This window comes from Sinocyclocheilus rhinocerous, unplaced genomic scaffold (assembly GCF_001515625.1).
Source record: "Sinocyclocheilus rhinocerous isolate Xijiao unplaced genomic scaffold, SAMN03320098_v1.1 scaffold662, whole genome shotgun sequence".
Classification (NCBI taxonomy): domain Eukaryota; kingdom Metazoa; phylum Chordata; class Actinopteri; order Cypriniformes; family Cyprinidae; genus Sinocyclocheilus; species Sinocyclocheilus rhinocerous.
In genome coordinates, this window is record NW_015639782.1 from 1,230,425 (window position 1) to 1,255,019 (window position 24,595).

Below are 24,595 nucleotides of genomic sequence, written 5' to 3' on the forward strand. Positions count from 1 at the left end.
TTTTTCTGCGTTCTACTGTACGGACGTAAATTTACTTTCCCTTCAGCCTGAGGCTTATTCATTTCACTTTTCGTGTGAATAGGCTTTTATATTTGCCAAAAATATAACTTTTTTTTTATTTTAAAAACAAGCAAGCAAGCCCTGTTCAGATTTAAAAAGTAACGCAAAAGTAACGTAACGCATTACTTTCCATAACTAAGTAACGTAATTAGTTACTTTTTTATGGAGTAACGCAATATTGTAATGCATTACTTTTAAAAGTAACTTTCCCCAATACTGAAAATCACTATATCAACTCACAGCAGTGGAGGCCCATCAAAGAAGGTGCAATCTCAGGGAGAGTTCATCTGTTTATAGGAACATGATTATCATCAAAAAGAGATATGATGATAAAACCTGCTTTTGTTTTATTGCTTTGAATCACATATAAGCCTCCTAGGAAATTCCCTCCCAGGCCCGCAAACTAACTTATGTACTAAAGAACTGTTGAAGATTTCTATTTTTTTATTTTTTTTATTTAGTTATTTATTTTTAAATCAGACCTTGCTGAACCCTCTATGGGAACCTTGAGTAAACCTCCTTCTAACAGGACCACATTGTTAAGGACCAAGCTGCAATGTCCACCTATCTGGAGTGTATCATCAGGTATGAGTCATATTTTCAGTATTTTAAGCATTAACTTTTGCATCTTAGATGGATGGCTAATACAGTGAATCTCCTGAACAGGCTGGGGGATGTTCTGAGTCAATTCCCCTAAAATCAAAAGAATGAAAGGTTTTTGGTCATTTATTTGGTTTGATTTACTCTAAACCTAAAGTCATACATGTTTTCTCTTCTTTGGGAGCAGGATGCAAAAACACATCATCTTCAGGTTCATCGAGGTCTTCAAGCAGTCCTCTGAAAACCCCTACCACAGCCAGACTCATGAGACCTGCTGCTACTCCAACAGGTAAAATGCCCAGTTTATGATCTTTGAAGTGAAGTGTACATTTAAAGCAAATCACAGAAAAATTGGGAGCTTAAAATACTTATACTGAGTATTTTAATTAAGTAAATTATTTATTTGCATTTTTTCCCCTTTAATTCAAATAAATCCCATTACTACACTGTATCTTGTCTGATCTGTGAGTGGGGTGGCAGTTGTCTTTCACTGTGTGAGCTCTGTGAAACACCCTCTCAGCAATGCAGGAATATTTTATCACAGCCAAGTCTATAACACAGCTGACACAGTCTCTCTTGTCTTAGCCGGCCACTCTTAGCCTGTGCTTTCTTACCACCCATAAGTACTGTAATTAAGAATGGCCATTGCATTTCTTTCAGGGATTAAGTCTTGGGTGTATGCATGCAGCATGCTCAAGTCTGTGAGATCTGGCCATCACACTGATCTATGAGAATATGTTTTGTTCCAAAGAAATTTTATTATAAATGGTATTATCCTACATCTATGGACAGAATTACTTTTATACAGTAAATGGATTCAGGGGACACAATAGTTTTTTATTTTTATTTTATTTTTTTTACTTTTAATAAATGCTTGATCATAATCCAAACTTGTTTATGCTGGCATGTAATACAAGCCACTATTTTTATTTTGTGCATGGTGGGTTCTATAACTCTGAGTCCACATTTTAAAAAAAAAATGTAATTTTAAATTTTGAAAAAAAAAAATAATGTCATTTTCAATTTGTTAATTTTTATATTTCCTTTCACTGAAATTATGATGGTAATTTAATTAGTGAAAGCTAATGTTCTGTTAAATTAGAAAAGAATGTCAAATGTAACCAATTTTATTTCAACCTTCAACCTCAGTCTATTGGTCCCCACTCTGTTTTAGAATTTGTGAAATTACATATTCATGTGAAAGCCTGATATTTCTTAAAACGATTTTATGACACTAACCTCTAGTATTTGGACTACATCCTGAGCTGTGCAGACATGCATTGTCTGCTGCCGTCAGCAACCCCTCATTAACATAATTGCATTTTAGACATAAAATTATGCTCTCCATTTAAAAAAAAAAAAAATGACAGAATTGTAAAAAATTACTTTCCTTGTTTTGATGACCTGCTCAGGGTCCATATCTTGCTGTAAGCAGTTACTTTCTCTCCTGCCATTTTTAACCCTCTCCCATGTTTGAATGAAGGAGAAAGCTGTGAGAGAGCGAACCCAAACACCCACCCACTCACTCCTGCTCTGCTGCTTACTTCTCCCAGTGCCCTCCCTTCACTCTCTTCTTCCTTCCGTTTACCCAGCATCTTGCACCTCCTTAACACCCAGCGGAGAGCAAGAGATGCTGAGTGTCAGTGGATGAGAGCTAAAACTGAAGATGCCTTCTGCTCTGCCTCGTTTGTCTCTGGGGCTCCTGCACCTCTTTAATCCAGGCTGCTTCAGTTCATTTGTTTTTGTTAAAGTGTGACGGTTTCTCCCCCCTCCCTTCATCACAGTCTTTGCCATTTGTTTGGCAGATGTATTTTTTGCTTTTGCCTCACGTGTGCTGACTGAGGATGTTGTTCTTTTTGTTTTGCTTATAAAGAGTTGTTCTCTTCCTGTCTTTTTGGCGAGATTATTTTCTCTCCCAAGTTTTCATTGTCCAACATCCACGTGAGGCTGACAGCGAAGGGATTGCTCCGAAGCCTCCAGCTGCTATCAGGATGCAAGAGCACTGTGGTGTTTCAGGCAGGTCAGGGGCCCGTTCTTCGTACGTCGCTAACTCAGTTAGCTGGATTTGATTGTTGATGATTTGGCATGATCTTGGATTGTTTGGTTCTTCGAAGCTCATCCCGGAGTTGCTGTCATAGCAACAGGTCCCTAAGCTTAAACCTGCTATTAAAAATAATAATCATTTAAAAATTAATTTAAAGATAATAATAATAATAATAATGTTGTGTAGTCTTTAATACTAGACACAGCCAGTTTTACTCACTGAAAGATTTATTCGTCATAAAATGATTACTTCATAATTGTATTCGAGTCTTACACACATGCTATACAGATAATGTAGAGTCGTGCAGACAGATATTATGGGAGTGGCTTGGTAGCGCGCTTACATCTTGGATGTGACATTTCATCTCGGATAAAATAAGTGACGTACGAAGAACGGGCCCGTTCCTCAGAAAACGTTGTTGTTGTTGTTGTTGTTGTGGCTTTTCCTTCATTCTGCACAGACATTTCAGAGTGTTTCTGTGTAGCTCTCAAGGTGCTGTCTTCACTTGTGTGATGTTGATTCTATCTTTAGACTCTGTTTTCTCTGTCTGCCAAAGAGTATTTGATACGTGTACATGGCCAGTAGACATCCTTTTGCTAACCACAAATATAGCCTGGGATCTTTTTGCAAATAACATGTATATTTGTGCCACAGTTTGTGTTATGGTAATCCGCTACAAAGTCGGTAGATACAGTAAGTTCATATTTACCTTATTCCTCTATTCGAGCGAGTTGGTTCACAGGTCTAAAAACTTAATTTACCTGTTTTCAAATGCTCGGAGGTTATTTTGGCCTGCAGACTGTGGGTTGAATATAATGTCTTGTAAATATTTTGACAAGGTCAATTTCCATTGAAGAGATAAAGTAGAGATGTTTGTGGCAGTAAATCTTTTTATAGTGACTGGCCAAATAAGGACTCTAATAAATAAGGAAACGACTATTTATTCCATGTTCGTAACATCACCGAGGACTATATTTGATCTCTAGTATTTGGGTAAGGTTTCACCTGTTGAAATATCCCTCTAAAAATAAATGCATTTAAGCTACAATTATAGCTTTAATGATAACCTGAGTGAAGTTTAAATCTGTTTTTGCATACATTGCCTTTGATAGGACACCAATGTTGACATATTCTAGGTTACTGAATCTTTCCACATCAATGATTTTAGTATTGCATAGTAATTGCTGTATAGCAAGCTAAACACAACACACTTAATTGTTATTAAACTTTTTTTAATTGTCTTTTACCTCATAATTATGTTGATCATGTGAAAGGCTATAGATAATTTTAGGCATCAGTTTAGGTATTTTTTGCATAAATTATTTATAATGCTTAATGTCAGTTTTAAGTCCGTATAACTCCATTTGTTTGCTGAGCATTAAAGGGGAGCAGTCAGTCAGTTTTAAATTCTGAAACCCCTGTTGTAGCAAATATTATCAGTGGTATTTAAATAATGGGGAGGTATTTCACACAAATTTTATAGTTATGTAAACTTACTTCATCTAAAAATTAGATTGTTATAAAACTGAGAATGTTTAGACCATACATCTTTGTTTAACAAGGCTTTAAAAAAGTCCACCTGAGTCCACCTAAGACGGCTTATTGAGAACATGTTTATGTTTCTCAGTAGTATTTAAATAATTCAGCTTTGAGATGATTATAATGCTTAATGTCAGTTTTAAGTCTGTATAACTCCATTTGTTTGCTGAGCATTAAAGGGGAGCAGTCAGTCAGTTATAAATTCTGAAACCCCTGTTGTAGCAAATATTATCAGTGGTATTTAAATAATGGGGAGGTATTTCACACAAATTTTATAGTTATGTAAACTTACTTCATCTAAAAATTAGATTGTTATAAAACTGAGAATGTTTAGACCATACATCTTTGTTTAACAAGGCTTTAAAAAAGTCCACCTGAGTCCACCTAAGACGGCTTATTGAGAACATGTTTATGTTTCTCAGTAGTATTTAAATAATTCAGCTTTGAGATGAGTATCATTATTCATTTCAGTATGCTGTTTTCTGTTGTGCAACAGTTTTTGTAAGGCATGTAGAAACCGTAAATGCTCAAGATGTGTACTATGAAGATCTGGCAACAGTACTGTAAATCATTTGTTATTCAAGAATCAGTGTTTTTGTTTGCTTGATTTTGTTTTCGTTTTATTGTTCGCCAAGTGCGTTAAATTTTGGGTCTAAAACCGTGAGCTGTATCACTATGCATGGGATCCAAGTGCACTCCCTGGATTACCCAAAGCACCCTAAAAATTAAGATAAGACTAATTAACTCTGCTGTAATTACAAGTTGGATAATTAAGTTTGGGATAACCATGTTGATCTTCCTGTCTTTATCGCTTAATCTCATATGGGATTTGTATCCAAAAATCTAATGTCTGCTCTGTTGGGAAATTCTCAACAATAGATCTTCCCAAGTCAGTATCAAAGCAGAAATGTGCTTTGTTTTTTTTGCCACGAGCTTCACCAAATGGAATTGAGGTAAAAAAAAAAAAAAAAAAGAGAGGGCTGCTCTTAATCTATCCATTGAGCTCATGTTGTGTCAGTTTCATCTTGATGCGCAATAAGCAAAGCAATAATTAAAAAAAACACCACAGAAAAAAAAAAGGGAGTGCTGCTCTTAATCTATCCACTGAGCTCATGTTGTGTCAGTTTCATCTTGATGCGCAATAAGCAAAGCAATAATTAAAAAAAACACCACAGTGTTTAGACTTTTCAAGGGAAATTACAAACGTGCTTAATTATAGTTGACTCCGACTTTAGCTAGAAAATATTTTAACTAGTGGTGTCAAAATTAGCGCGTTAACGCATGCGATAAATTTTTTTCAGTTTAACGCGTTAAAAATATTTAACGCAATTAACGCAGGGGCGGGGCTAGGGTTGGCCACCCCACTCACAACTGCTGCTTCTGTCCCTTTTTCTCTTGACAAGACATGCATTTATTCAGTTGCAGAACGACTGAGAATGGGAGACGGTTCAGACGCGCGCTCCACTTCACTTCAGCGTCAGGCGCAAGTCACACGAGCACGGAAACGGTACTGTGCTCGCAGCGCGTGATCTTCAATTGCATGCACAAAGGCGCCGGGGCACGCTGTAGCCTGTGTCCTTCCATATCAAAGCGCGAAATAAACTACGTGCATGCAATGTCGTGGTCAGTTAAGTCATGAAGTTACCAAAAAGGCGATTAAAGCTGCCTTAAAACTGTGCATGCATGTAATATATTTTATATGAGTCACATTTAAGAACATGTCTGTGAAATGGTTTTCAAAACTGTCCTGGAGCAGCCCAGCACTGTCTCACTCATCTAACACACCCGATTTAATAGAGACTTTAAGACCTGAAGTTGGTCAGAAAAGGTAAAAAGAGTTGAGAGAAAATATGATGCGTGTCAGATCCGCGTCACGTTCAGCAGCAGGCAGCTCTTAAAGAAATAACAGCCAAAAGAATCTAATAACCAGCTGCTGTGATGTCTATTAATCCAAGGACAAAGAGAAAAAAAAGAGGAAAAAAGTGTTTGATAACTTCAATTTCAGTTTCTGTACATTTCTGCTGAAGGGCACAGGTAAATATGACATTTATTATAATGGGTTTATGTGAAGATTGTTTTAAGTTCACTTCAATTAGAAGTTATTTTATTTTATATTAAAGTCTAATAAATGTTAAAATTGATAGCTCTCAATTATACTGTAATGTTAAATGGCTATAGTCAATGGTTAAATATTGGGGGGGGGGCAATTTTATAGAGAAATCAGTATCGGTATCACTGATAGCGGCCTTCAGTCATAAAAAAAGATGCCATTAAACAAATATTTAAAAATATACTGTGTTTGTTGTTTGTACATTTAATTTGAAGATTGAATGTGAAATTATTGCAATATAAAAGTATATTTAAAAACGTTATTGTTAGGTGGGATTAATCGCGATTCATTTCAGAAAAATGTGCGATTTAGTTAATTTTTTTAAATCAATTGACAGCACTAATTTTAACATCATAAAATGGCACACTTCATCTTAAAATTTTAACAAGATGCCGCCGTGTATGATTGCCTCGGTGTGGAGCTCTCCCATTCGTTTTTGTGTTTAGTCATTCAGTTTTACTACTGAATAGAAGGCAACACACACCAGAAAAATTTTCCGGTTTTTGATTATTCAGACACTTTTTTTGCATGTTCTAGCTGGAGGGGCAGCGGTTCTGTTCAAATGCGCTCAGACTGAAACAAGGGAAGCGCTGAATCCTGTACCTCTGCCAGATTATACACCCCCTCGTGGAGGGCGCTGATTGCTTCATGCACGTGAGCTGAATCCTAAACGGCTATTCACAGAGAATGCGTTTTTGCATTTAAAAAACAAGACGCGGGAAATTAAATGGGAAATAACTATAAAATATGAAATGGGGAAATGATAATAATGCACACCTTACAGCGCACGGACGTTTAAAAGCGTGTTTTGGAGGGGCAGCGGTTCTGTTCAAATGCGCTCAGACTGAAACAAGGGAAGCGCTGAATCCTGCACCTCTGCCAGATTATACACCCCCTCGTGGAGGTCGCTGATTGCTTCATGCACGTGAGCTGAATCCTAAACGGCTATTCACAGAGAATGCGTTTTTGCATTTAAAAAACAAGACGCGGGAAATTAAATGGGAAATAACTATAAAATATGAAATGGGGAAATGATAATAATGCACACCTTACAGCGCACGGACGTTTAAAAGCGTGTTTGACGTGCGAGAACGGCGTCGAACTAGGTGGGCGTGGTTTTAGCAACCAGCTTCCGCCTCTTTGCCCATTTTCGATTATCCGGGAGTGATGCGCGGTGACGCGCTGCCAAGATGGCGACGGCCAGCTCCGCCCACTTTGAGCTTCAAAACCGCTCTTCAGAAACCTACGGGTGATGTCACGGACACTACGTCCATGTTTTGTCTATGGTATAAACACCTTGGTTCAAACGGCAGTGCGGAGCGCGATCATCCCTTCCTCTTTACTACTAGTTTTAATGCAAAATAAACATGAATGGTAGCTTTAGAACTGGGATTGATTACGTTGCTCATCTGAAGCGCGTGCTCGCTGGAGCGGATCGTCAAAGTAAAGTGCAAACATAATTTAAATCACCATATCGCAGTTAGTTTTGAGTAGTATGAGGTTTCAAAGCATCTTAGATTGTTTCTTCTTATTTTGTAGGCTACGTTCATAGAGGGAGAGACGGGACATACAGTAGTGTGCACCGGTGGCTCGTCTGTGCAAAAGATCCAACAAATTAATGCATTGAAAACACAGATGGAAAACGTATATAAATATTGTTCTCAAAATAAAAACTAAAACTCACAAAACCATTAATGAAACTAACTAAAACTAAACTGAAGTTGAAAACGATATTAAAATAAAAACTAATTAAAAAATTCAAAACTATAATATCCTTGAGTCTATGCATGACCTGACGTTTTATTCGTATCCAAAATGAGTAGATGTGAACATTACGGAGCACTGAACACTCTCCTGCAGTGTGTGTTTCATTCATACTCGAAGCCGGAGGACGCTAATTACTAATAGTTAGATTGGGCAGGCCTTCACAAAAGGACGTTTAATTGGCAAAAAAAAAAATTTTGCCTTGACAAAAGGGCATTTTAAGCATCAAAGAGAAAAGGGTCCCCCCCCAGCCTCTGCACGTGCCTACTTAACCTGGAGCTCAACATGCTCAAAACAGTGGAGATGATTGTGGACTTCAGGAGACCCATTGTAAAAAAATGTATAAAAAGGCCCAGCAGAGGCTGTACTTCCTTCACCAACTGAGGAGTGTTTCAACCTCCTGCTCACACAGTTCTAACCGTCATTGAGTCTGTCCTGTTCATCTATAAATGTTTGGTTTGGCTCAGCTACCAAATCAGACATCAGGAGACTAAAACGGACAGTCAGGACTGCTGAGAGGATTATTGGTGCCCCCTGTATAATCTCCAAGACCTTTACACCTCCACAGTGAGGAAAGGGGCTGGTAAAATCACTCTGGACCCCTCACACCCAGCCCACTTCCTCTTTGAACTGTTGCTCTCTGGCCGGCGCTACAGAGCACTGAGCACCAAAACACCCAGACACAAGAACAGCTTTTTCCCCCGGGCCATATTCCACCTGAACAACACATAACACATCTCAGGACTGTACATCTGTAAATAACTTCTCGAAACGTTTCATCTGTAAATAGCACATAATAGCACAGTGGCCTCTGGCGACCACTGATGGAATTACATCAATAAGTCTCATGCTAAATTGAGAGATGTCACCATTTGTCATAAACCCATAAATGAGGTGTCAAATTGTGCGGCTTATTGAGGACACGTGTGCTTTGATTTTTTTAAGCGATCCGGTGTACAATATCCATGCAGCGGGTGAAAAAACCCCCCATAGACCTGCATTGGACCGAAATTTGTGACATCATATCTCTGCATCAGAATGTCCCACTTCAGGATGGGATCATTTAACTCAGTCTAGCAAGCAGCCAATAAATAATGACATTTCAACTTCCTAGCCACGCCCTACCAACCAGTTACAGTACACTAGCAACCAGCCCATAGACTTGGATTGAAAAAAGGGGAGAGGTATATCTGTGGATCACAACATCATAGAGACAAGTGGGTGGCCTCTTTTGACTCAGACTTCCAAGCACTCTTTAAATATCACCTTGGCAACAATCTAGTCACGCCCTAGCAACCACTGTCAAAAACCTTAGCAACCCAAACCTAAAGAGGTATATCTTAAAATCTGAATGTCATAGAGGGATTTATATCATTCATACTGGCCAGCAGCCTTTAGAGTCTCATCATTGGCAGCTGTCAAGCCACTCCCTAGCAACCAAATCGAGTACCCTAGCAACTGTTTAGCAATACCTATATCTCTGCATCAGAACATCATATGGGGATTGGCTTGTTTGACACATGCTAGCAAACAGGACATTCAACATTTTACACATGCTAGCAGAGAATATGCTAAAATGTGCTAAAAATTATAACTAATGTTTAAAACATGATAAACAAGACCCCACTAACTGCCCAGTCGCGAGTTTTGCCACGGCAAGCACAACTCGCATTATCTTCAGAAAATTTACATAGTTTCATTCTTTTTCAGTGTACATCGGTTAGCCTGAAATTGGTGTAACTCTTAAGGTACTAGTTGGGTGTTGCAGGATGGTTAGGTTTGATTGATTTACTTGTTGTTTTCCCATTCTTTTTCTTTCTTTCTTTTTTTTTAAAATCTGCATAACTCATGTTATTTAGAGTTACTACTATTCAGTGCTTGCGCATTCATGTACATTCAGTCTGCTCTTAACATGAGTTCTCCAGCAGAGGGAGCCATACAAATGTTTACCTAGCAATGCCACCTTATGGTTTGAATTATACAGCATTTTTAATGTGTTGGCTAGCATGATTACTAATGTGCCACACCAAGGCGACAACCTAAATTTTTGCCTTTTATTTTTGCCTAGTTTTTAACAGAATGGCATATGTAAAAATTTTAATTTAGGACCACTGTAGCCAAGTTAGCGAGGCCAAAATACATCTTTATTCATAGTTCATGATTCATGTTGTTTTTTTTAACTCTCATTTTGTTTAATGTCCTAATTTAATGTGTGCCAAATAAAAGATTCTAAAAAGCCAGTCTGGATTACATTTCATTAGCTCATTAAATATGATGAAGGAGAGACTGGTCTGCACAAACAGAGGTCAAGGACAGTAAAGTGTTCATAATATCTTAGCCTCTTTCATTAGTTAGTATAGACACGTTTTTAATAAGGACTGTAATGTTTCGTTACTTCAATCCATGTGATAAGCTAAACAGCTCTATTTGTTTTATGGGTGGGTACTGTGAACTAACAGGACTAGAGCAGTTTGCAACTTTGTCTTGAAGGCGTAACAGGATGCTGGAAAGGAAGAACGTTCATATATACTGTGTGCATTCTGAATGTATTGGCAAAGGTTTTTTCAGCAGTAAATTTCAGCATTCTAGACCATGTCTGTTGAAAATCTTTTATTGACATTTGGATCAAGTTCCAAAACTCTTTCCACTCTTATTGCTTAGTTGTTTCTCAAAAGACTGTTTCCTAATTTCTCTGTTTCCTAATAGTGTTTAACAATGCACATTTTGTGACTTGGAAAGCTGTCTCAAAAAGGACTATTGTGAATCTCAGCTTGCATTAATTTAGAAGCTGGATAGTTGTACAATTAAAAATATGTTCATGTATTCGTTTTCATAGCATTAAAAGTTGTGCAAAATGTTTTTAAGCAGTGTGGACAAACTTGCATTGCTGAAACTGCATAAATGGTATTCAACCTTCAAGTATTCTGTGTGTGTGTGTGTGTGTGTATGTGTTGTCCTGCATTCTTAATGCATGATCTAAAATGCTGAAAATTAGGAATCAGTGCTAATCAGGCTGCAGGTTTGACGCATTTGGTGTGTTCTTCATTTTCAGTTAAATGTTTTATTTAATTTCTATAAATATGTACATATGTAAAGAATATAAATATTAGATATATAATAATTTTTATAAAAATATTTTTATACTTTAAATATGCACATTATATAATTTCTTTAGCAATTTCTAAACTTGGAGCTGTAAATCAGTTGCTGTAGGAGTGACATTAGAGGGGAAAGGCCTCATGGGGTTTGTTGTCCCACCCCTGCCTTATTAAAGCTGGTATTTCAGAAATTTCCAAGGCTGCTCACACCAAGCTGTTATGTAATAACTCTGCTAGTACAAACTGGATTAACAACATAAAGACTTTAGTTGTTGGCATTGGAAAAATGTTCCTATAAAAGCTTTATGTACTTCACAGGGATTTTACGGCTTTATACGTTGGTGGCTTACTTCAGGTAACCTTCCTCTAGTAGTGAGGCCGCTTTTTTAGAGGGATTTGTGCCCTGATTATGTCCTGGTGTTATATTTATGAGCTGATGTAAATGAAAACCACTGTGGCATAGCCCTGCTAAAATAAGAGGTCTCTAATGGCCGGATCTACAGAGTGGAAGACATTATTTAGCGTTGGGGTGAGCTGTTATCTCATTCAGGATTGCATTTGGTGAAGGGTTGAATCTGTTTTTGGATCATCTCTGGGATGTTAATGAACATCTGTGACATAGTTGGGTCTAAATTCTATGAACTGGAGAAGCACTTTGAAGAAGAATAATGCTGGATGTTGTCACAACACTGAATGCATATTCGCTTACAGTTGACAAGAACAAGTCAAGGACGAGTTCCCGAAACCAACAGCCCCCGACAAATGGGCAACCAGATCTGGTACCGCCAGAGAGTAAGTCCAGAAATGTGGAGTACTACAAGGCTCTGTGTGAGAAGAAGAACCAGACCATCCAGCAGCTGGAGAACACGCTTCGATGCAACAATCGCAGGTTCGAGGCTGTTACTGTGGTCATAAAGCATCTATGTGCTGGGGTGAGTATTATGAGATTACATTGCTTAAGTTCATGATGAATCATTCTGCTATTCAGCAGACATGAATAATACATGAAGATGGTGTCTTTGATCAGTTGTCAAGTTCGGATTAGATTTCTTTGGTTAGTTAGATATCTAGATATCAAGTTGGGTTCTGACCGCCCAGCACTGATTGTATTGGTTTGTAGTCCTATTGTTTGTGTTTGCAGTCAGGTAATGTTGTGCTACTCCCTTCTGCTCTGTTTGTTGTGCTGATGTTCTTTTAACGCTTTACTTCTTTGACACAGCCTTTCCTAATGAACATGTAATCTCTCCAGCTATTCCTGACTCTGGACCGATTAGAGCTTGCTAATTTTAGAATTGTCCTTGTTAAAATGGCAGTATGAAGGCTGGTTGGCTGTACATGATTAAAGTTAATGGTGAGAAAGGGATAACCGCCACAGTTTGTACGCGCACAAAAGAAGGGAAGAAGTGCAGTGTGCTTGAGCTGGAGCTGACAGGCTATACTCTGGAGTGCATATTGACTGCTCCAGCATAATCTGGACCAAGACCAACTTTAATCTAAAAGGCACTACCATAATTAAGATCGGGCACTTAAGGAATCAGTCCATAAAAAGGGGTGTATGTTTTTAAAACAAGTTTCTCTTTTAGGTCCAGGTTCACATTTTTACTTTGACTGGTCACTGCCACCACAGAATAATTTAAAGAAGGAGAGTACAACATTAGCTCTTCTCTTAAACCAAGATTCTTTCCTGTAAGTGGTTCTTATTCAGTGCTTATCTTAAATGTATGAGGCACAATTTCAGCTTGTGCTGCTTTTGAAAATTCAATGTTGTATATTGATTGTGAACAGATGTACGAGTCGAAAAATTGGGTTCTACAACAACATTTCATGACAATATAATCATATTTATAGAGCATGAAAGTGAGTGTAGTGTTTTGGCAGTGTCCCGTATAGGAATCTGTTAAGCATTCATTAGGAGGTTGGGCTTCAGCATGTCTGTGTGAGATTGTACCAGTTGCTGCCTTGATATGGTCAGAAGCACGCTGAGATGCCTCGAGAGCTGCTGAGGGCTGCTTCATATCCTTTGTTTGCAATGAGCTGTCAGCACACTGTGTACATTGCCATAATTTCATTATAAGAGGCCACACAAGATTTCCCTGAAGCAGTAACATCAATTAATATAGTTGATAATAATAAATGAATGTTTTTTAAGTATTTTCCCACTTAAGGTCTTGGCGTGATCACATCATTCTAAATATTTGACTTTTATTTTTATTTTATTTTATTTGTGATATTTGGCTTTTGATACAGCAGTAGTTAAGATTGTATTTAGTATTGATTTGCCTCCCCAAACTGTCCAACATTATTCATATGTTGAAATTTTAACTGAAAGTTTTTTTTTTTGTTTGTTTACATTTTTATTTTATTTGTGTATTTATAATACAAAAGTAATCTGTTGTTGTTGTCTACTGCATACAGAAAATTTTTTATTTTTTTATTGTTTCTAATTTTTTATTACTACTAATTATTATTATTATTATTATTATAAAAAAATAATGTTGATATAATTAAAATAGTAATCGTTATTTTCTATTGTATGCAGAAAACAGAAATAATAAAATGGTTACTATTTTCTTTTCTGTATGCAGTGGAATTTTTTTAATTCCTTTTTATAATAATAATAATAATAGTAATAGAAATAATAAAATAGTTACTGATAATGTTATAATAATCGTTTTTTCTGCTGCATACAGAAAAAATAATAGTATTTTTAATAGTTATAATAATAATAATAATAATAAATAGCAATAAAAGTTACTATTATTATTAATGTTATAATAATCTGTTATTTTCTAATGCATATAGAAAACATTATAGTATTTTTAATAATAATAATAACAATAAAATAGTTACTATTATTATTAATGTTGTTATAACAATCCATTATTTTCTACTGCATACAAAAAAATAATGGAATTTTTTACAATTAATTTTTTTTAACAATTATTTTTATTATTATTATTGTTGTTTTCTACAGCACTTTTTTTTTTGGTGTACAGTAACTCCAAACTAGGTATGGACCTCTCTTATTTTTGACACCAAATTTTATTCTGATAGCCTTGTTTTCATTTGAGACCAATTAAAAGTGACATCCTTTACTAAGGTGTATTGTCCAGTTGTTAACATTTAATAATAATAAATACGGATATTAAATTTTTTCCTGCACTGCTTTCAGTTAGCAAATTCTGAGAAGGTGCTGAAGGGAATGCAAGAAAAAGACAGCAGTCCTCCTCTGTCCTCTCATGTCCTGTGGGAAGGTCACTGCACACTTCTTCTGTAACATGCACCATTTCATTAAGTGCCACTCAATCATCCAACTGTCAGACATTTCATTTTTTTTCTGCTCTCTTTGCTGTACTTGCTGTGGGTGTTCTAAAGTGCAGCATTTATGTAGCAGCCTACCAAGCACAATATAGCCGCCTCCCTCCATTGCCCTTCTTTTAGATATATTACGGTATCCTTTCACCACTGGGAAGGCAAGTGGTTGGAGGAGGTGAGAGCCAATGAGCTTTTTCCACTAGTCCCTCCGATGTAGAGCGAAACGGCAGAGAAAGGAGGTAGAGGTGGCAGAGGTTCATGCATCTGGGCTGCTGTCTTCCTGCATTCTGGACTGAAGTCACAGACGGGATCATGGGCTGCTCCGGCAGCAAAGTGTGCCTTAATGCTCCCTGCACTGGACACAGGGTAAAGATATTATCCTCACCGCAGGGTGCAGGGCGGGATAGATTGGCATTTGAAAATGGATAGCTGTGGATGCCTATGTAAAGCATGTCAGTTCTGTATGATTAGTTTGTGGTATTCTTAAATCTGATTTGTTATACTGTTCGATTTATTCTAATATGCTATGATGAGTTTATAACTGCAGTGTAAATGTTGCTCTGCAAGTGTTTGCGTTGATCTCTGGGGGAAGGGGCAGGTCAGGACAGCAGCACGCGGTTTTTGAAGCGTCTTTGTGTTGGTTGGGGAGGCTGAGAGCACTGTAGCTGTGCCGCTGGCTGTCCTCCACTGTGAAAGAGAGAGAAACGCTGCTGATTTCATTGCTCTACATTCGGTTGTTGATGTCACTCATGCTTGTTTTTTTTATTTTTTATTAAACCCTTAGAAAACTGTGATAGTGGTGCATAAACCACAAAGCTGGGCTATGGGATGCTTGCATGCCCATGCAGATATGTCACGACTATTGCACAACAATTGGTGTTTTCTTTTAATACCTTGGCTTGTAACAGTAATAAGTTACAGTAAAGCCTGTTTTCTTTGAATGCTTCTGGCCTGCAAATGCTTTGCTAATATGGTTATTTGTCATGCCAATCAAGCATGATTAAAACTGAAAAATCTCATATCCGACCCATCCTGTCCTGTGATTTGACAGATACCCTTCGAAGGGAAAACCTAATACATAATTCATGTCTGCCAAAGGAATTTCAGAGTTGTTCATCATGACATTAGATTTCATTTGGCACTGCCCTGCTCTATGGCGACATATATTTTTTGGCATATTGTGTTTGAGTAATATGATGCATGTGTTGCATTGAGAAATGTTGAACTGGTTTTCCTTCTGTTTTCCTGCAGCATGAGGAGATGATGAAGCAGCGCAGGGAGCTGTCTCAGGAGCTGGTCACCTTGCGTGAGGAGCTGGGTAAGTGTGTGTGAGTTATTGTAGAGTGCTTGGCTTTCACTATCTGCAGAAAGAATGGAAAGAGCTGCCAAAATGAAGCTGTTTGTAATTAATGTAATATTTGGATTGCTGGTCACAAGGTAATTGGGATGAACAGTAGGTGTGCCGTTGCTTGCCGTAACATGCAGACTACCGTGACCTCTCACGCTACCGTGTGATGGCCTCTACTGTATCTGTCAGAATCTGTCAAAAGTTTGGACACATCTACCATTTCTGTACTATGGAGTAGTGGTAATAAACTACAAAAACACAAATATGTGACCAAAGAAGGTTCAATGTGTTTTTTAGCAGTGCGCAATCTGAGCTTCTCCAAATTCATGTAGTGCATCTTGGGATGCTTTTTAAATCATATTAGAGTTCCCATGTACAGTACAATTCAAAAGTTTTGGGTCAGTCATTTTTTTAAATACATTTTTAATACTTTTTAAAATATACTCTTATTTGGAAAGTATGCATAATATTTATCAAAAGTGACAGTAAAGACATTTATAATGTTACTAAAGATTTCTGTTTTAAATAAATGCTGTTCTTTTGAACTTTCTATTCATCAAAGAATGCATGTCAGTTCTGTATGATTAGTTTGTGGTATTCTTAAATCTGATTTGTTATACTGTTCGATTTATTCTAATGAATATGCTATGATGAGTTTATAACTGCAGTGTAAATTTTGCTCTGCAAGTGTTTGCGTTGATCTCTGGGGGAAGGGGCAGGTCAGGACAGCAGCACGCGGTTTTTGAAGCGTTCACAGGAATAAATTAAATGTTAATATATATAATTAAATAGAAAACACTTATTTTGTAGTAACATTAGTGAGCATAAGAGACTTATTTTTTTTCCAACAACTTTCTAAAATCTTATCGACTTCAAACTTTTGAATGGTAGTGTATATAGACACTTGTTAACTTCAGTATTCTGTCATATTTACCTGTTTAGTTATGTAAAGAACTGCATAGACACATTTATATTTGTATAAAAACAAAAAAATGCATTTAAGCTTGGCCACTTTGGACACAGTATATATTTCTTATGTTCAAAGTTTTGACTGGTAGTGCGTTTGAATTTACCTACCACTGAGCGTGCTTACTAGTACATGAATTATCATGTGTTTGTAGATAAAGAGGATGGTCTGTTTGTTTTATTGGTCCTGCTGGAAGAGCTCTTCCCTCCCATAGGGCTCATTTAGGAGACACACCTCCAGAAAGCACATACTTAAGGCAGAGAGGGTGAGCCATCCTGGAATGTGAAGGTCATGCTCATGTCTGTCGACAAGGTCAGGCAAGTCTGATGTCCCTCACAGTCTAATGGGCAAAGTAACATGGAGAAATGAATTTAGTATCAGCCAGTGTTTCCCATGAGACGTCTGATGCATTGATTTCACAGCTCATATTACCACCTGAAAACTGAGCATATTCAAGGGAGAGATATGAGGGTTTATGTTCTTTCTTGACTGATATACAGTATCATCTGAGCAGGATTAATGTATTTTTTGAATCCGAAAACATTTTTTCTCTCACTGAGCGTGCTTCATACTAGGGCTAAAGCAGAAATTAATACTTGAAGCTTTTCTTGATTAAACAGCTAAACTAATAGCGCAGCTATATTGTGACCATATTGTGACTTAATTTCTTCTCTCACTGAGAGACAAAAAAGAATCACTCTTTACTATTATAATCACCACTTGAGCGTATTAGCACATTTGAGTGCTCCTGACCCCTATATGAATTCTTCAGACCACCTCTTGAAGTCACAATGTAGCTGCAAGTTTCACTGTTTATAGCTTCAAGTATTAATTTCTGCTTTAGCCCTAGTATGAAGAGAGTGATGTCAGTGTGAATATTGCAGCGTGCCATGTTTTTTGGCACACACCCAGAATTCCCTTATAAAACAAAAGTGTCTTTTGTTTCACAGGACAACTGCTCTCTTCCAGTGAAGTGAATTCTGTCTTCACACAAAACCTGCTAGAACTGTGTCCAATTAATTTAGCTTGCTATTTGGCATGTGACTTATTAACTTCTCTGTGCAGAATGCTAACTTCATTGCAGCCACTTGCCTTTTGTGTCATTTTGTGAATAGTTTTAAATATAAAAACATGCTTATTTTGAAAACAACAGATGTCTAGACAAGGTCACGTGATTGACTTGAAGCGAATTCAAACAGGCCTGTTAAATGTAGTTTCATTTTCCATTTTGATAAAAGAGATTAGATACAAACAGATGTGCATATGCATAAACACAGCATGTTTGTCAAGCTTTCTGCTGCCAAGAACTTTCTGAAATTAGCAAAATATACTTGGATGCATGTGCACAGTCATTTTTGCTGACTGTCGAGTCATGACCTGTTTGTCCTTTTTTTTTCTTCTGTGGAAAAGTTTTCTCTTTTCTGCTTCATTTCAAATTGAAAAACAAACTATCAAAATGTACACGGACCCTCCTTCTTCCTAACTGTCTGTTTTTCCTCTTGTTTGCATTATTTGGATTATTTATAGGCCTTCATCTGTGCTCTGCATCATAAATATAACCTATAATAGAATTACACTGCAGATTCATGAAATTCATCAAGCCATTAGTGAGCTCTGGGTCTGGCTCATCTTCTATGAGTGGATCTGATCATGGTTTAGCTCCGCTTACTGTTTCTTGTACAGCAGGGTCAATAGATACCGTTCTTATTTAACCCCTAATAACAACTTTATAATGATTCTGATTGTAACTCATTTTAAGACTCTTTTAAAGGGGAAAAATCTGTGGTTTTCATCTCAGTATACAGATGATTAGATTGCAGTGCCAGTAAGGGATATGACCCAAGTTTCCCCCTGGAGAACAACAGCCGTTCTTGTGTTGTGACTCATTCAAGTAATTTATTTTGCTGACATGCTCTTGTCCTTTGTTAATAGATGAGGTTCAGAAATGCCAACTGATGCACCGGTAAACAGATGAGATGAGCCGAACAATCTGGTGTGATTAAGCTGTTATTCTACACAAGTTAGACATAAGTTTGTTCCCAGCATACTCACTGAAGGGGTTTTTGCGCGAATATGAGCATCACATTAGCCTCATGAAGTGAGTGGACTGGTAAGCTCTGTTTGAAACATCTGCCTGGTTTTCTGCCGTTATTTCATTATAGTGGCTTGGGCCAGGGACTTACTTAAAAGAGACTTACTGGCCTTTGCATGCTCATTGCATCACATGATTTTGTTGGTTACGCCACGTCTTGGATTTGGCGGACAAGTTTTTCAAATATCAATAAACAGTGAAGCAGCTTTAATTTTTATTCAATAATAAAACTTAAAGTAGTTTGGCTTAATCTTTTTTTTTCTTCCATTCCTTTATTTTTTATTCTTCGTTGTGATCTGAGGACTGTTGTATCACCCTGACATTTTTGACTTCATGCCTCCTTAAAACATCACAGTAAATTTTTATTTCAAGTCACTATATGTATGAGTTTATTTATGCATGCAATTCATTTATTTATAAAAAATCTAATTCAATACAGATATTTAACCTCCTGAGACCCTGCATCCTCATATGAGGACATTATATTTTAGTGAATTTCTCTGAGACTATAACCAAGGACGTAGCATAACTTATGAATGAAATATTTTTTATTTTTATTTTTTTTACTTTTTTTTTTAATGCTCTAAACAATGTAATGACATCAAAAAATGCAAATGTTTTCCTAAAATGTTTTGCCGGGTCTTAAGAGGTTAAATAAATGCATACATGTATTAAATAAACATTGGTATTTATTTGAATGAATGAATACAGATATTTAAACATAAATGCAGAGATATAAATAAATACATTTAAATACAGGTATTTCAAGTTCAAGTTCAGTTTATTTATAAAACACATTTAAAAACGGCCGCAGGCTGACCAAAGGGCTGTAGTTATTTATTTTCTATAATTTATTTTCATACAGACAAATAAATAAATACAGATATTTAAATGAATTAATGAATGAATAAACAGACATTAAAACAAAATAAATTCAGACCAAAAAAGTTAAGTAATTTGCTTGCCTATATGAGTCCTTTTAATGTTGTACCTTAATTATGGTAAACCATAGACCATCTATCCAGCCAGAAATCCCAAATTCAAGTGGTTCTACCAGGATAGCCTGTTACTTCATGTAGCACACTTGTACACTACAAAGACAAGAGCAGCTGCAGGATTCAGTTTGCCCATTTGTGTGAAAACCACAGCAGTTCTGTGCAGTGGGTGAAGTGTCATGTGTTTCTCACTATAAGAGTTGGGCAAAGATAGCTAATGCTCACAGGGACAGTGTCTGTGACACAGTTGTGATTGAGAGAGCGTAGTGACAGGTTAGAAAACGCCCGTTCATTATGCCTCGGTGTATTAATGTTCCTTTTGCTGAACTTTCCCTCAGTTGTAATTTGACGTGTTCCTTGTAACAGTTGACGTTTTATTTACAGGACTGCTGGAGATACCATAACAGTAGAGACAACTGGGACTCAATGCAGAATACTTGAGTAATGAATCATAGCATCGAGTGTTGGCAGGGCCTGCCCTGATGTCAAAGCAGCAAATGGATGTGTTGGCCTTTCAACATTTGCTCTGGTTATCCCACTGCTGTCTACATATAGCATATCTATATTTTCATATCACAAACTGGTGCATTAGATATCAGATGTCCTGCTCTTTTTGAAGTCAGAGGGTTGCTGTCATCATGCCAGAAAAGAAGGCAATCATCTTAAATGGTGCTTTATGGACTTGATGTTTGTTAACTGAATCACTTAATCGATCTTCTAACTTCCAAATGATCTGATCTTTTCCCCAGTGAGCTCGGCTCACTCCTGTGAGCGTCTGGAGCAGGAGAAGGAGAAGCTGCGTGCTGCTTTTGATGGAGTTCTACAGAAGGTCCAGGAGCAGCACTGCTCGGACCTCGCTGACCTCGAGGAGAGACTGAAGACCTTCTACTCCACTGAGTGGGAGAAGGTCCATCAGACCTACCAGGAGGAGGCTGACAAGTGCAAAGCTCACATGGAGCAGCAGGTGTGGAGAACAATGGGCCTTTTCTCTTTTGTCCTCTAGTGTCCTGACACACTTTTTGTTGGGTATACTTGATTTCAGATGTCTTAAGCTGTCATATTAATACTTAAACAAGATCACTTTCTCATAACTATGTGGAGTAATTTCATTGCTTTTGTTTTTCTTGTATCTTGGCATATGAGCCTTGATCTTGTAATCATTTGGGCATATGACATCTGATTTCCTAATCATTTATACACTAAAATAAACCAATAAGACTTTTAGGAAATTATTTTATTTGTACTTGTCTAGCTAAAAGAGTTGCGAGCAAAACATGAGGCTTTGAAGAAGGAACTGGAAGTCAGCCATATGGAGGAGGTGGATGGCCTTAAACAACAGTTTGAAGAGACTTTCAAAGGTATAATATTGTGCTTCGTGTTGTTTCTTTCTCTAAAATGTGTGTGTATGTGCTACTGAATATTTTGGGGACAAATTTGTAACCCAGAAGCAAGCTAAACCTGGCAAAATCTCTGCAAACCTTCTTTTAGGGACGTCCTCATTTGTGTATGGTATAAAAGTAAAGAAAATAAAAGTAAAAAAAATAGGTCATAAAAATAGATTTAGGGTTAGGTTATACTGTTTATAACTAGCTGTATATAAAATTGTAGCAGTATACAATTGCAATGCAATGCAATGCAATGTCCCCATTTAGTTGTCCCTATTTACCACAAATTTTGGATGTTGTGGGGACAAAAGGACATTCCCATTAGGAAAATGGTTTATAAATCATATCAAATGATGTCTGTTAGGTTTAGTAGTAGGTGTAATGGATAGAATATAAAGTTTGTACAGTAGATAAACCATCATGTCTATGGAGATACAAAAATCCAACAAAAAGTGTGTGTACTAGTTTTGACTATACTTGAGGACCTAATGTCCTCACTTATATTGTGAAATACTTTGACAACCCACTAGTGAGGACATTTGACTGGTCCTCACTAGTTAAAAAGGCTTAACCATTAACCTGATAGAAAGTCAGTGGAAGTCTATGCAAAATCCTCAGTAAGACAGCGAAACAAACGTGTGTAAATGTTGCACTTGTTACTTTAATGTTTAAAGGCAGCAGCATTACCTCTCATGCTCCGATATATTCTGCTCTGTCTTGACTTTCTCAGAACTCAAACAGTCCCATGAAAAGGAAATGCAGTCTCTCAACGCAACACTGAGGGAATCAGAGGACACGTTATCTGTAAGGCAGTGACCAAAAGCTGAAATTTTCCACACAACATTGGTGTTCCCCGTTCACTTTTCCTTTCTTGTATTTTGCCCTGTCAGAATGTAACAAACATTCTCATATCAGTGCATTTTTTCCTCAAACAGAATCGAATTCAGGAGCTCATGGCAGAAAATAACAACCTCAAAGAAAAGCTGAATGCTGAGGTGAAGAGAAGGATGGATCTGGCTGAGAAAACACAGGTACGTTAAACACTCCTGTATAGCACACTCTTAAAAGACAATTTTCACATTTTAGTTTGTTCACTAACAATACCCAACAGTGTTTATATTCACACACCACAGAAGAATTCTTTATTAGAGACAGTAACATTATTTTGGGTAAAATTGTACAGTGGGAATGACACCAAAAGTGGAAATCTGAATTTAAGACCGTATACGTTTCTTCTTTTTCTCACAATAATTATTAAATTATATTATTGTCTGTTAAGTTCACTCTTATAGATGATTATATAGATTAATTAAATTCCACAAATGTAAGCATGATAACATGATTTCAGTCTTAATGATCCAGGTTGAGAAAGCCAGTATATATTCCTGATCTCTCTTTTCTTATGTTGAAGAAGGACTCCCATATTCTTTATCTGGAGCAGGAGCTTGAAAGCCTTAAAGTAGTGCTAGACATCAAAAACAAACGGATCCATGAACAGGACAAGAAACTCGTGCAGATAGACAAACTGGTGAGCTCAATTATCTGTTGTGCATAATGCCGTTTTGCAGGAGAAATTCTTTGTAGTCCTACTTTCTAATCACAGTAAAGAGATAAACACAGTTTAAAACAGTAAATCTGATGCTTCTACAGTATCTGTGCTGGAAGAAAACTGAGATTTGATTTATTCTTAGATGGAGAGGAATGTGAAGCTGGATGAATGTCTTAAGAAACTGCAACAGGAAAATGAGGAACTCAAAGCCAGAATGGACAGACATGCAGCTTTGTCAAGGTAGCATACCACAAGCTCGTGTTCATAAACGTGATACCCTTGGGTTTTTTAGAAATTATTTTACTCAATCTACCTGTCTAGCTTCTAACATTTGGGTGTTTCCCCAATGGGGTTCATTCAGTTAGACCTGTAGCAAACCAAACTCTTTGAAGTTTCACAGTATTTGCATGTGGTGTGGGTAGCAGAGAAATTCTACAAAATTGCTTCTGGCTGTGCTGTGACACTTTAATTGCTTTGATTACTCTCTGTGCTCTTGTGGTGGCAAGAAAGGTGCGTTTTCATTGCAGCAAAGCTTTGTGCTGAGACCTTCTGCTCTTTCATCTTGTGCGGTAATAGTGACTACTTTAATAAAGTTCACCAGAGCTGACTTGTTCCATTGCAGACAACTGTCCACAGAGCAGGCGGTTTTGCAGGAAACCCTCCAGAAGGAGTCCAAAGTGAACAAACGCCTGTCTATGGAGAATGAAGAGCTGCTCTGGAAGCTCCACAACGGTGATCTGAGCAGCCCCCGCAAGGTCTCCCCTTCCCCGTCCCTGAATCTCCAGTCACCGCGGCACTCAGGAACATTCTCCAGCCCTCCCGTCTCGCCCAGATAACAATGGCCTTCAGCTTCCAGGAAGCGCTTTCATACAGAACGGAGCGCTTCCTGCATGCTGAAGCTGGTCTGGATATATATATATTCATATCTCTCAATATGAAATGAACTTTCATGACTGAAGACTATATTGCACAGAAGCACTTACCAATGAGACCACCCTCATACTTTGCCTTTCACATCTGACTATGGAGGAAAAATGAAATATCTCAGGGCTTGTAGAAGGTTTCTTTCAAATTTTTGTTTTTTCCCTCCTGGATTACTTTGTTTCCTGGAGTTCCTGATTTTTACCACCTCTCTATAGAGGACTGACATTAGAATCCATGACTGGGGCCTTTATCAATTTATGAAGCTTTTCCACCAGACGCCTTGAAGTGTACCTGTATATACCCAGATCATCTTTGCTCTGGGACAAATGCCCAAATGCCAGCCGGCCAGTGGACATTTCCCAGATGCTGCTGCTCGTGTAGCATTTGGTTTCCCTTTATTTTATGCAGGACCTGGCTCAGACCCCAGATGAACCTTTCAATTCATAGATCAACATGCCATAAACTGACTGTTACTATTTACTCAAATGAAAATATTCACTGATCTCAACCAGGTGTTCTCAAAACTCTATGCAACATTTTTTTTTCTTGTTTATATCATGCCTTTATTTTTGATTTTGTAAATGGTATTTTTTTTATCATCACACATTAAGAACTGCAACAAGGTAAGCTTTGCCCAAATCATGATGCATGTTTCATCACAGATTTGCTCTCCATATCACTCATATATGCACAGAAGAGATGCAATACAGTGATTGATGCAGAATAAATTATTAATAGTTGATTAAAAGTCTTGAATGTTTTGTTTAATGCCTGTATAAAGTTTGAATTCTTCACTTTCTTGGCA

At 37.3% G+C, this 24,595-nt stretch overlaps 1 protein-coding gene across 4 annotated transcripts in view; it reads left to right on the forward strand.

Moving 5' to 3' along the window:
* The window catches only part of LOC107751931 (microtubule-associated tumor suppressor 1 homolog), a 36,512-nt gene extending 12,188 nt beyond the window's left edge, over window positions 1-24,324 (forward strand). For 2 of the 4 annotated variants that reach the window (XM_016567713.1, XM_016567714.1), the window contains exons 5-15: window positions 541-645; window positions 848-949; window positions 11,927-12,147; window positions 15,782-15,848; window positions 20,682-20,896; window positions 21,185-21,290; window positions 22,048-22,121; window positions 22,253-22,348; window positions 22,729-22,845; window positions 23,009-23,106; window positions 23,489-24,324. In XM_016567713.1, coding sequence (XP_016423199.1) covers window positions 541-645; window positions 848-949; window positions 11,927-12,147; window positions 15,782-15,848; window positions 20,682-20,896; window positions 21,185-21,290; window positions 22,048-22,121; window positions 22,253-22,348; window positions 22,729-22,845; window positions 23,009-23,106; window positions 23,489-23,702 — 1,415 coding nt within the window. In that variant the 3' untranslated portion in view covers window positions 23,703-24,324. The remainder of the gene's footprint in view (window positions 1-540; window positions 646-847; window positions 950-11,926; window positions 12,148-15,781; window positions 15,849-20,681; window positions 20,897-21,184; window positions 21,291-22,047; window positions 22,122-22,252; window positions 22,349-22,728; window positions 22,846-23,008; window positions 23,107-23,488) is intronic. The other 2 variants (XM_016567715.1, XM_016567716.1) reach the window with 2 other exon arrangements.
* Window positions 24,325-24,595: the final 271 nt, after the last annotated feature.